At 51.3% G+C, this 12,848-nt stretch overlaps 1 protein-coding gene across 2 annotated transcripts in view; it reads left to right on the forward strand.

Moving 5' to 3' along the window:
• The window catches only part of GPI (glucose-6-phosphate isomerase), a 33,134-nt gene that overhangs the window by 4,656 nt on the left and 15,630 nt on the right, over positions 1–12,848 (forward strand). For both annotated transcript variants that reach the window (XM_010848953.1, XM_010848954.1), the window contains 8 exons: positions 855–945; positions 1,281–1,349; positions 2,779–2,898; positions 9,334–9,417; positions 9,543–9,689; positions 10,434–10,505; positions 10,966–11,010; positions 12,364–12,417. In XM_010848953.1, the coding sequence (XP_010847255.1) occupies positions 855–945; positions 1,281–1,349; positions 2,779–2,898; positions 9,334–9,417; positions 9,543–9,689; positions 10,434–10,505; positions 10,966–11,010; positions 12,364–12,417 (682 nt within the window). The remainder of the gene's footprint in view (positions 1–854; positions 946–1,280; positions 1,350–2,778; positions 2,899–9,333; positions 9,418–9,542; positions 9,690–10,433; positions 10,506–10,965; positions 11,011–12,363; positions 12,418–12,848) is intronic.

Below are 12,848 nucleotides of genomic sequence, written 5' to 3' on the forward strand. Positions count from 1 at the left end.
GGGTCGGCCGTGGATCCGGGCCTGGGCCCAGGCCGCACTTCGTCCTTGACGCCTCCTTGAAGCAGGTTTCCGGGTGCTCGCTGGAGGTCTCGGGGCCCCGGCAGCTTCGTCTGGAAGAGTTCCCCACCTCCTCCGCTTCCCTTCCAGGGGACATCTCTCTTTCCTCCCCTACCCGCCCAGCAGTCCCGGCCGGCTGAAGCAGCCCATCCTTCCGCGGTTGTGAGCAAGGGCCCTCGCTGACGCAGCAGGCGCGGAAGGGCTGCTCCCCACTTCATGCGATCCTGGCTTAGAATGGACCATCCGCAGGGTGTGGTCAGGGTGGGACAGGCCCGTGGGATTTGCGGAGAGTCGTGGTGAAACGCTGGAGAGGTGGGGCTGTGATTCCTGCCCTGGAGGCTAGATCCGGAGACCCGTGAACAGGGGTAAAAGAGGAAATCTTGGGGGTTGGGAATGGCCAACCCGTTGGTGCAGGTATTGGGCAGAGGAGATCTGTGGCGCTAGATTTGAGGTCCCTGATGGCCAGCCCTGTTCTCCGGGGCCTTCCCTGAATAGGTTGGGTCTCAGGAGCCCTGGGCCAGAATGGTCACTCCCTGGCCAAGGCGGTGGCAGCGCTCCCAACTCTGTCTTCCCATCCCCCAGCTCAGTTTTAGGGGAGCAAGGGCCCCTCACCCAGCGTCTGCAGCTTGCACTGTGCTGCTCCTGCTGCAGGTCAGCCGAGTGGGCGGGCAGGTGACAGAAGACACCACTGTGCTGGCCAGCTGAAGCTTGTTTGGATTTGGCACGGGGAGGATGTTTTTTCTGGAAGCATCTTGTCAGGGAGCAGATGGTGGGCAGCTTCTGCTATCTTTCTGCAGCTTGAACCTCAACACCAACCATGGGCATATTCTGGTGGACTACTCCAAGAACCTGGTGACGGAGACTGTGATGCAGATGCTGGTGGACGTGGTAATGTTCTGCTTCGGAAGGCTTGACCAGTGACCCATGATGTGGCAGGCGAGCAGGGCTCCTGGCGCCCCCAGATTCCTGAGCATCTTTACTTCCTTCTCTTAGTGGATCTCAGTCATTGCCTCTGTGCCCCTGCCCCGGCTCAGGTTCTGACCGGCATCCCAGGGGACCCAGTGCCCAGATGTCTGAGCAGACCCTTCCCAGGCAGTGGGGGAGGGCGTCAGGCTGCAGCCATCCTTCAGTCCCACTGGGGATCTGCACCAAGCCTTTTGCTTGGGGGTTTGGACTCTTGACCGTCGTGGGTGGGACCAGGTCTCAGTGTCTTCTCTTCTCAGGCTAAGTCCAGGGGTGTGGAGGCCGCCCGGGAGCGCATGTTTACTGGTGAGAAGATCAACTTCACTGAGGTGAGCTGGCTAATGGACAGCAGGCTCTGCAAACCCTCCACAGCCTCTTGGTTCCCTTTGGGGTGCGTCTGACTGTTAGCAGCATCGCCTTGTGTCATACTCCTTCTCTTAGGCAATGCTTTTGCTTAACGAGGGACCTGAAGGTCTGTTTCCTCAAGCAAGTTGCAGGGCCAGACACACCCCATGGTGTGTCTTCCCCAAGCCTGCAGTCTAGGTCTGGTAAGTGTGGATGGCTTCCAGTGTCTATGTCTGCCTGGGGACAGCAGCTCTCAAGCCTGCAGGGAGAGGGCATCTCAAGACATGGTCAGAGAAATTAACTCTGATCTGTTCTTGCTGCAGGTTTAATTAGTGAAAAGCAGACTCCTGTCAAAATCAATCTCCTCAGTGGTAGGAGTCAACAGGAAGCTATGGCAGGGCCAGGTCTGGGCCACCCTGTTCCTGAATCGCTGTGGAAGCCTTGGAGGCATAAGAATCACTGAGCATGCAGAGCGTCAAGCTCATAATGTTACTAGTCTCCTTTTACACACGGGGAACCTGAAACTCAGAGATCAAGTCACTTATCTAATGTCATTCTCTAAGTGGCAGATTCAGGATTCAAACATTCTGTCTTTCACTGCTGGGCAGTCTGAGGGAGGCTGCAATCAAGGAGGGCTTCCTGCAGGGGTCATTTCATTGCCTACAGAACATGGCTCAGAAGTGAGGTTGGACAGGGTGAGGGTGGTGTCGCATGAAGCCCTCCACCTTAGCGATCCGCTCCCTGGGTTGGAGTCCTAAGATCATCCCTTCCTGTCCCTCCAGAGTCTCAGATGTGTTTGTTTCAAGGCCTCTGCTGCCCGAAGCTTGATGGGACTGTTGTTCTCACTTGATAAGGCCAGCTGCCTGGCACTTATCACAGACTTGGGATCTGTTTTGGTTTCCGGTGGTGGGTGTGATGGAACACTTGGTGAGGGAAGGTTGAGTTGCTTGCTTTGCTCCACTTTCAAGTGGCTGGGACACTTTTCAAAAGGTGCCAACAAGCACCATGAACTTTTTACCAGGTAGATGAAACTGGGCTTCGTGAGCGTTGGTCCTCTGCAGCCACTTACTGCTTGTCTCTGGCCTGTGTTGCCACCAGTCTGCCTTCGCTCACTCCATTCAGCTTTCCTCGACTTTTCATGCCCTGAACATCCGGGGGTCATCGGGGCCTGTCCTAGGCCCATTCTGGTCTCTCCCCTTGTGACTGTCCGCAGCACATAAAGCAAGGGGCACTTGCCTTGCTTCTCCTCTCCCCTGGATCCTGGGGGTGGTCCCTACTTCCGTGAACACACAGTGGGTTCTCTGTATGAGTCCAGACACTTAACAGACCTTAGCGCCTGGATGTCCATTGGGTGCAGCTGGGTGTGTGGCTGCACCGGGGCGAGGACCTTCACACGCTGACTCTTGCCCCCAGGATCGGGCTGTGCTGCACGTGGCCCTTCGGAACCGATCAAACGCACCCATTTTGGTGGATGGTAAGGATGTGATGCCAGAGGTCAACAGAGTCCTGGAGAAGATGAAGTCTTTCTGCCAGGTATGGGTGGACTTCCCACTAGCCATGTGTGTGCTTGTATTTGGGAATCTAGGGGTCCCGATGGGCTGCCCTTCCACTCTCCTTGGAGAGGACCCCAGCTCTCAATAACCTGAGGTGGGGGCAGTGTGTGTGATTGCTGGCCATGGGGGTCTCTGCTAAGGCACGGATTCCCCTAACCCTGTTCTCGGGGAAACCACTACTAGCAGCCGTGGAGCAGCCTCCTTGAACTGTAACACCTGCGGGCTCACGGTGACAATCTGGCCAGGACAGAGATCTGAAAAGAAAAGTGAGGCCTCTGGAGGGGGAAAGACTTGCTTTTTGTAACCTCTTAAGTCATGGATCCTTATTTCCTGGTCTAGAACTAGATAAAATTTAAAACTTAGGATTTTCTTGACCACACCCCTGCCAGATTTCCGGAGGCAGTCTTTATTTACTGTTAAATCTTGCACAGGTTTCCCGAGCGTGCACTAGCTTGTCTGTCATCTCTTCTTTGAAGCACACATACCCACACATGTACACACACATGCAGCTTGTCCCTGCTTCAGCATTAATGCACAGAACTGTGCCTCCTTTTCCTCTGTGGGTGTTGGGGTTGCCTCAGAGTCCTTCTGGAGAGTTCCCCATATATATTGCCATTGCCTCAGTGTCCACGCCAGGAATGGTTCTGCAAGAATTCGTGGACGTCCTCAAGCCTATAGAGCAAGGGTGATATCTGTGGGCTGGACTGTTTGGGCAGGCCTGTGCATGTCTGTGTGTGGATGATGCGTGCTCTCGGAGTGATAATCTAAGCTTTGGTCAGCTTTTCCCTGGGAGCAGTGTCCACCATGTGTGGCTGGTCAAAGTCTGGTCACTTTGGGTGAGAGCCATCTTCTGACTGAAATAGTGGGAGGTGATCTGGGCATCCATCCTAGAGGCAAAGGCAGCCAAGTAGGACTTCACGTGGTGAGGAAGGCTTGGGATCCTGATTGGAATCTGAATTCCAGAATGTCCCTTCATAGTGGTTGGTGCTGGTGATGGGCTTTGGGTGGAGGGGAGGGCATTTCCCCTCTTCATGGATCACAGCCTTGTCGTGGTCAAGAGGCTTTTGTAACTCAGTGAAGCTATGAGCCATGCCATGCAGGGCCACCCAAGTCAGACGGGTCATAGAGAAGGCAAGAGGAGAAGGAGGCGGCAGAGGATGAGATGGCTAGATAGCATCACCAACTCAATGGACACGAATCTGAGCAAACTCCAGGAGACAGTGGGGGACAGAGGAGCCTGGCATGCTGCAGTCTGTGGGGTCACAGAATGGGACACAATTTAGTGACTGAACAACAACAACAAAGGGTGTTTCCAGCTATCAGGTGTGAGCGCAAGAACTGCTGTGCTCTGTATAAAGCCTGGTGCTCTGTTTGGTCAACCTTGGTGTGCAAAGGCATGCCAGGTGGAAAGTGTGTGGCACTGGTTGTCTGGGAAGCTGTTTGCAGGAGAACCCTCCCTTACAGCTGGCTGCTGGAGTACCTGACTCAGACTGATGGGTATTTATAGTACAAAAAAGCTGCTGAATAGCAGCATTTCCCTGGTGAGGAACACTCCTCAGGGCTGTGCTCGCAAAAGTTCACCAAGATTGGGTGAGAATGTTCACTGTGACCTTGATTGTCCCGGCAAAACCTGAAAACAGCCTGCCCTTATTTATTTAAAATCAGTGTGTGTTCATATACTGTAGTCCTGGGCACCATTAGTAATTAGGGAACTACAGCTGCATTGACCTGCTCTTCTGTTGAGGATATACTGTGAAGTCAAAAAGGGAAGTTACAGAACTGGTGGGTTTCGTTAGACACCATCTGGTCAAATAAAGGGTATGTGTGGTTCTAGTAAAGATACACAAAGGTTCCGTTCTTGGATGCCATATTTTAACAGAACTGATGATGAGATTGAGGGTTGAAAAGCTGAGTAATTTATTTTTCTTTCTGTGTTGATGGAAAAGTGCTCATGGCAGTTGATTATTATCTGAAAGAAATAAAGTTACAGGGTCTTACTGGTTTGGGGAAAGCCGTGTGTATCAGTTTCCTATCACTGAGTAACAGATTACTCCAGAATTTAGCAGCTGAAAACAACAGTCAACATTGCGGTTGATTGGTTCTGGTTCTGGTCTTACAAGGTTTTAGTCAAGGTGTTGGCCCAAGGTCACATTCATCTGAGGGCTTGATGGGGGCTGGAAGATCTTCTCCCAAGATGTTTCACCAGCAGTTATTGCTGATTTCTGGGAGGCTTTAGTTCCTCACCTTGTGAACCTCTTCACAGTCTATTTGGGTGTCCTCATTATATTGAGTATTTGCATGGTTACACCCTGGCTGCTTTCATACTTTTTAGAAACCTCTGAAAGGTGAATATAGTAGTATCTTTTATAGATATTAGCAGGCCCATAAGTATTCCTATTCCCTTCTGAAATCTAACATTGTTTTGCTATAATAAAGAAAAAGTTTAAAAGGAAAAAGACCATGAAAGTTCTATGAGTGAAAAAAAATAACTCCACAGTGTTATTTCGTAAGCTTGTTAGTATAGTTTTATACTCTTAGGGGCTTTTGATCAGTGTTCTTGTCTCCAGAAGCATTCTTGAAAAGTATCTGTATTTTACTTACACACACCATGCAGTTGTTTCTTGATGATTATATATTTAGCATGGAGCTTTAAGCTCCATTTCATCCCATCATGGATGTATGGAAAGCAGCTGCTTTGGGAAGAAAGTATGAAAGTAAGGTTAAAATGCATGAAGTAAGGTTTGGGCTTCCCTGTTGGGTCAGTGGTAAAGAATCCATCTGCCAGTGCAGAAGACATGGGTTTGATCCTGGGTCAAGAAGATCCCCTGGAGGAGAAAATGGCATCTGAAAAGTTAGCGACTATACAACAGCAACATGACAAGGTAGCTGATTTTTCCCAGAGCAATTGCTCCAACAGAAAGCAAGGCAGAGTGCCTCAAGCCCTTTTATTATCTTGAGCTAGCATTAGAAGTTACTCTTTCTTTTCTGACTCTGATCAAAGTGGGAAGGGACTACACAAGATCATGAATGCAGTGCCAGGAGGTGAGGATCTCTGGGAACTATCTTGGATGTTGGTTACCATAGTCTGCCTTCTGGTTCCCAGTAATTCATCCTGTTCCTTCCACATGCAAAATAAAATACCCCATTCTCTTTCTCTTAATGCCATTATCAGATTACAATGTCAGTTAGAAGTCAAGAACTTCATCATCTAATTTAGGTTCAGATATATCTGTATTTTCTTTAACATAACTCAAATGCAATTCCTTTCGATCTGAAGATATGTGAATTAAATAGACAAGTTATTTTCCCCTCACACACTCAACATACAGGTGAGATAGGCACAGGATACCTATATAGGATAATTCCTTTGCAGAAAGGGAGGAAAGTGGGAGGCACACAGGAATCATTGATCCAAAGCAGTTCTTTTTTATTTATTTTAATTGGGAAATAATTACTTTACAGTTTTGTGATGGCCTCTGCCATACATCAACATGCATCAGCCATAGGCATACATGTGTCCCTCTTGAACTCCATCCCTCCAGGTTGTCACAGAGCACCAGGTCCAGAGCAGTTCTGAAATTCACCAGACGCTTGGTTAGGACTCAAGGCTTCATTCCTCAAGGCTTTTGGCTTTGCTCTCTGTTATCTTTTTTACATGAAAGGTAGTTTGTGTTTGTAACTGCCTAGTTTTTTCAGTCTGCTTACTGCCTATAGAAATGTGGGTTTTGAGGGGGACTTCCTTGCCGGTCCAGTGGTGAAGACTCCACACTTCCACTGCAAGGGGCACAGGTTCGATCCCTGGTTGGGGAACTAAGACCCCACATGCCATGCAATGTGGCTAAAAAAAAAAGTTTAAAAGAAATGTGGGCTTTAAAAAATTATTAGCTGTGCCACACAGCTTGTGGGATCTTAGTTCCCTGACCAGGGATTGAGCCCAGGCCCTGGCAATGAAAACACCAAGTCCTAACCACTGGACAGCCAGAGAATTCCTTGAAATGTGGATTTTTAAAGATTTTTTTCCTTTTATACCATCTCTGTCCCTTTCAGTCCAAACTGGTAATATTTCTAACAGTTCAATTATCTTAAAAACTTTGTTGGTCTCCTATGAAGCTTACTGGTGTGGGGAGAGGGGTTGGTCACTTCATTAGACAAAAGCTACATTCACAAACTTCTTCAAGATCATTTCTACCATTACTTCTCAGACCACAAAGATAGTACTCTTAAAGTCTTTGGAACCCTTATCTTCAGCCAGAATATTCTCTGTAACCACCTTAATTCTTGCTGAGGTCTTAACAAAAGCTTTACAGCTACATAATCTGTTTTACCTTTTGAAGTTTTTGTTACAGTACCTTGGACGTGATCTTTGCCACATCCATCTCTTAATTTTGGAATCACTGCCTAGAGAGGCTGGGAGTTTTCAAATCCTGCAGTTGCTGGCTTCTTTTTGTTTAAAAGTTCTACATTAAGTTTATTTCTCTCTGCTTGCATTTTACTGTAAGCACTAAGAAGCCAGGCAATTTGTAACAGCCTGAAAACTCTGTAGCTAGGTCATCCAGATCATAATAGGATACATCTTTTACTTTCCCCACTTAAAAAAATTATTTACTTAATTATTTTTGGCTGCACTGGGTCCTTATTACTACGTGTGAGTTTTCTCTAGTTGCAGTGAGGGGAGGCTGTCTTGGGGAGCACGGGCTCTAGGTGCTTGGGCTTAGTAGTTGTGGCACGCAGGCTTAGTTACCCCACGGCATGTGGAATCCTCCCTGACCAAGGACTGAACCCAGTGTCCCCTGCATTGGCAGGCAGATTCTTAACGACTGGACTACCAGAGAAGCCCTACTTCACCCTCCCCCGATTAATGCAGTCAACACTGTTATTAAATCTTCTTTCACTATATAACAAGGATTTTCTTGCAATTCCCAATAATGTTTTCCTCCTGTTTCTTTAAATCTACATCAGCAACCCCCTCGAGGACTTTTAAACCTCTGCTAACAGTCTCTTCCAGGCTTTTATTAACTCTCCTGAGGGCTCTTTTAGCTTTTACCTATATTTCTAAATTTTTTTATGATAATACCCTACTTCTAGTGTCAAAATCTGTATTAGTTATTCATTATATAACAGATTGCATCAAAACTTGATTTAAAATAGCAGTAAATATTCACCATCTTGAAGTTTCTATGGAGACTTCCCAGGTGGCGCTAGTGGTAAAGAACCCACCTGCCAGGGTAGGAAAGTAAGAGCCATGGGTTGGATCCCTAGGTTGGGAAGATCCCCTGGAGGAGGGCACGGCAACCCACTCCTGTATTCTTGCCTAGAGAATCCCATGAGCAGAGGAGCCTGGTGGGCTACAGTCCATAGGGTCGCAAAGAGTCTCACATGACTGAAGTAACTTAGCACGCATACACGCACACAGTGTCTATGGGTCAGAAACTCAAGCTTAACTGGTTGGTCTTGGTTTTCGGGGGAAGCGGGGAGGTCTCTCTTGAGGGTTGTACTCAAGATGTTGGCCAGGGCTGTAGTTATCTGAAGGGTTCTGGAGGATTCTCTTGCAAGGTGGTTCCTACTCATGGGTGGTGAGTTGGCACTGGCTTTTGTAAGAAGGCCACCATTCCTCACCACAGTGGCTTCTTCACACAACCATGTCTTCTTGTAATGTCGTACATGGTTTCCCCAAAGTGAGTGATCTGAGAGAGCGAGGCAGAAGCTGCGCGGTCTGTCATGACCCGGCTTCTGAAGTCCTGCTCCATCACTTTTGCAGTATTCCGGTGGGTTCATAGCCCTATACTGGAGAAGGAAATGGCACCCCACTCCAGTACTCTTGCCTGGAAAATCCCACGGATGGTAGAACCTGGTAGGCTATAGTCCATGAGGTCGCAAAGAGTCGGACACGACTGAGCGACTTCACTTTCACTTTTCACGTTCACAGCCCTATGCAGCACAGGGGGCTCACGACACCCACACCTCTGTAGGGCTCACTCTGCACCCACGCCTCTAGAGTGTGTGGCTGCCAGGCAAGACTCCCTAGGAGCACGTGGAGGCTGGCTGCGTGTCTGTCGTTCTGTCCCTGGCTCAGACTGGTCATAGTACTTGGCATTTCACATCTCTTGGCCTCTGTCATGTTAGGTTCTGCTGGAAGTTCATGCTGCTTTTGCAAATTCTGATAACGTTGCTGGTTATGAGATGGGGATATCGCCCCTCCCTCCTACCCTTACTCGTGGTGGACGAGGGTCTAGTTGATGATGAGGGTCTAGTCCCTGCCTGAGTGTGGCAGGAATGTGACACTACGGTCTCAGTAGGCCTCTCTGAGGGCCTGGAAGTTGGAACTAAGGTGTAAGGATACAGAAGTAATGATGCTTTTGAACAGCGGTTTATACTCCGGGGTTTGGGCTGATGACATCTCCCTGCTCTGTGCCAGCGTGTCCGGAGTGGTGAATGGAAAGGGTACTCGGGCAAGGCCATCACGGACGTCATCAACATCGGCATTGGCGGCTCTGACCTGGTAAGGAGAGGGCTGCCTTGGGATAGAGGAGGGGGTCTCATCCGGCCTTGGTTCCCCCAGAGATGGGACCTGGCTGTTCTCACCACTTGTGGCATCTTGTTTTCTGATGCTCCATCTCCCCACAGGGACCCCTCATGGTGACTGAAGCCCTCAAGCCCTACTCTTCAGAAGGTCCCCGGGTCTGGTTTGTCTCCAACATTGACGGGACTCACATTGCCAAAACGCTGGCCACCCTGAACCCCGAGTCCTCTCTCTTTATCATTGCCTCCAAGGTATGGGCTTCAGCCCCGGCCTGTCTCCCAGCCCTGTTGCGCTGGGGTGGGAGCAGGGGTTGGGGGGAGTGGGTGCTTTGCTGCCGCCCTGCACACTGGACCCTCCCGCCTGCTCTGAATGAGCTGTGCTCTGTGGCTCAGGTGGGCACAGCTGCCCTCAGACCGTTCCTTATCTGGTGGCCAACACAGTTCACCCGATGAAAGCCCACACTGGTCCACGTGTGCCTCTATCTGAGGCCATGCCCACTCACTTGGCTGAATCTGGGCTCAGCCCAGGACCATTCCTATCCTCTCAGAGATTTGTCCCTAACGTCTGCTCCTTTCTCATCCCAGAGCCAGGCCCAGATAACGTAAGCATTTTGCTTTTTTGTCATTTATACCCTGTTTACTCATATCCATGCACATTAAATATTATGGATAATTCCATCTGGGTTTTGAGATACAGCCAGGTCTGGGCTGAAGGAGCCCCAGGCCACAGCAGCTATCCTGGCGGATGTTCTAACCTTTGACCTGTGGTTCCTCTGTGAAGTTCTGGAATCACAGAATGACGCTGCTGCTTCCAGGCCTCTGCCCCAGATACACACTAATTGGGGCTTTGAGGACATGTGGGCGGAGGTGACGTGGAGCAACTCACTGACCCGCATGCACTGCTCCGTGTGATAACTGGGCATCCATGTGGCCTCCGCTGCTGAGCTCTGGCTCAGGACTGTATCAGCTGGGGACCAACTGCTGTACTCTCTGCAGACCTTCACTACCCAGGAGACCATCACGAACGCAGAGACAGCGAAGGAGTGGTTTCTCCTGTCGGCCAAGGATGTGAGTGCTCATGGGCAGTGGGCAGGCGGGGAAGGACAGAGTGGGTCTGCCCAGCCCTGTAGTCCTGTTTCCCCTGAAGTTGGCAGCAGGAGGCAGCCTTTCTGGTTAAGATACTTGACTTTGCCAGCCCAGACAAGCCCAAGGTGCAGACCCTGCTCTAACTTCTGAGGGCCCTTTCTTTAAGGCTACTGGCCCTGTGGAGCCTCTCTGCCCCTGGCCCTGCCAAGTTTACAGGGGAGGCACCATGGGCCTCGTGTGCCCATGAGGTAGGATGGGCCAGCCAGCCTCTGACCCCTCTGCCTATTCTGCCTGATTTGGGCCTCCTCCAGCAGCCTCAGAATCGAGTACTGGGGGCGGTGGGCCCCACCCAGGGCCTGGGTTTCTCCGGAGGCAGGAGGGTCACTGTCCCTGGGGGTGGTTCCCAGGGTGAGTATGGTCTAACTTGGCTTATCTCTTGCAGCCTTCTGCAGTCGCGAAACACTTTGTTGCCCTGTCTACCAACACTGTAAGTGCCCACAGGGGTTCCTGTACCACCACCCTGGGTTGGGGCCCTGGCCAGGTCAGGGTCATGGCCTTTCCAAGTACATGAGCTGACATGTGCTGACAGCGTCAGGGATCTTGGCTCAGCCAAGAAGGATTGCTTGCCTATGGGGGATGTGAATTGCAAGCCATACTTGCCACTTTGAACTGCTGCTGCTCCATGAGGGGCTTGCAGTCAGTGGGATCACATTAACCCCACCCGTTCCCCGGGGCCTGACTGATAACCACAACATTCCACACGTGTGACCTCCCTTGGCCTCTTGACACTGGCCTCTCCCTAGACGAGATGTGCCAGGTACGGGTCGGGTGGTGGTTGTTCAGTCGCCAAGTCATGTCCAACTCTTGCGACCCCATGGACTGTGGCATGCCAGGCTTATTTCTCATGTAAGGATGTTAGTTAAGCCCAGTGAAGGGATGTGAGTTTGCCCAGTGATTGTATGAGTCAGTGATGTAAGGATTAGAAGGTGGTTACCCATGTGCCAGCTCCTCCTGGCCCCAGGTTGTGCAAGGTAGGGGTGGGGGCAGGCCTGTGGGAGTTGGGGCTTCGCTCCCGGAATCAAAAGAAAGGCAAACCTGGTTGAACACTGGCTATGTGGCGGGCCTTGTGTTGGGCGGTCTGAACTGGAACCACACCCAGGTTCTCTGGACTCCCACTCCTTCCGTGCCACCCCCACCCATGCCTCCAGTGCTGACCTGCCTATGAGAGGAGACAGAAGGACATCTTAGGGCTGGCCAAACAGCACAGCTGTCCGCCTCTTGCAGGTAGAGCTGGTCAGTAGGGCGTCTCCTGTGGGGTCTAGGGAGGGGGCTGCTGACCCTGTCTGTGTAGAGGATAGAATAAGATTGGTCGTCCCCTGAAGGCTTCCTGGGGTTCGGTCACCATCCCAGTATCGGAAGGGCTGGGCAGGTGTCCAGTTTGTCTGTTCCCCGGCCTGGGAGGTGGCCCCTGCCTGTGCTCGGGTTCCAGCCCGGGGCCCGGTTTCCCAGAAGTCCCGGGGATTGGGTCTGGGCGGTGGCTCTTGCAGAGCAGTGTGGGGGCCAGGTCCTTGCAGTGAGTGTGCAGCTCCCCTTCAGCAGGAGGGCTTGGCCAGTACCAGGCCACCGATGTGCTGGGTGTGAGCTGGCTGGACATCTGATTCTGGGGTGGGCGTCTCCTGGTGCTGCCCTGGGCTCAGAGGTGGCTCCAGCCCCACCCCAGTGAGGGCTCTGTGGAAGGTGTGTTGCTCCTAAAGTTTGGACAGCATGACTCCTCATGCCTGCAGGTTCTCGTGCAGCTAATCCCGGCTTCTTCTTTCTTTCTCCCTTTGCCCCTTTTTAGGCCAAAGTGAAGGAGTTTGGAATTGATCCTCAAAACATGTTCGAGTTCTGGGATGTAAGTAATGGCACTTGCCTGTGGTGGGTGAATTATGTCCTTTGCTAAGTCAAGCCACAGATGAGGGGCCCATGGAGTCAGGTCAACGTTTATTGAGCACCTGCTGTATGCCTGGCTTTGGGACAGGCCAGGAAGTCCTCAGGGAGCAGGAGCAGCTTCGCTCAGTCAGGATATGGCCCCCCTCCCACCGAGGGCGGCTTTCAGGGCCAGGGTGACACCCCCCTGGGTGCCTGCAGTAGCACCCACAGTGGGGTAACCGGAGCCACCCCCATCCCCCTCGGTGAGCTGAGGTTGTGAGTTATTCTCAGTGATGACCTTTCTCTGAACCACAGCCGCAATCTGTAAAGGCCAAGGGGCAGGGCAAGGCAGGAGTATGACTGGGCAGGCCTGGAAAGGAGCTGCAGGGGCAGCTGGGGGGGGCAGGGGGGAGG

Source organism: Bison bison, unplaced genomic scaffold (genome assembly GCF_000754665.1).
Source record: "Bison bison bison isolate TAMUID 2011002044 unplaced genomic scaffold, Bison_UMD1.0 scf7180017864280, whole genome shotgun sequence".
Taxonomy (NCBI): Eukaryota; Metazoa; Chordata; class Mammalia; order Artiodactyla; family Bovidae; genus Bison; species Bison bison.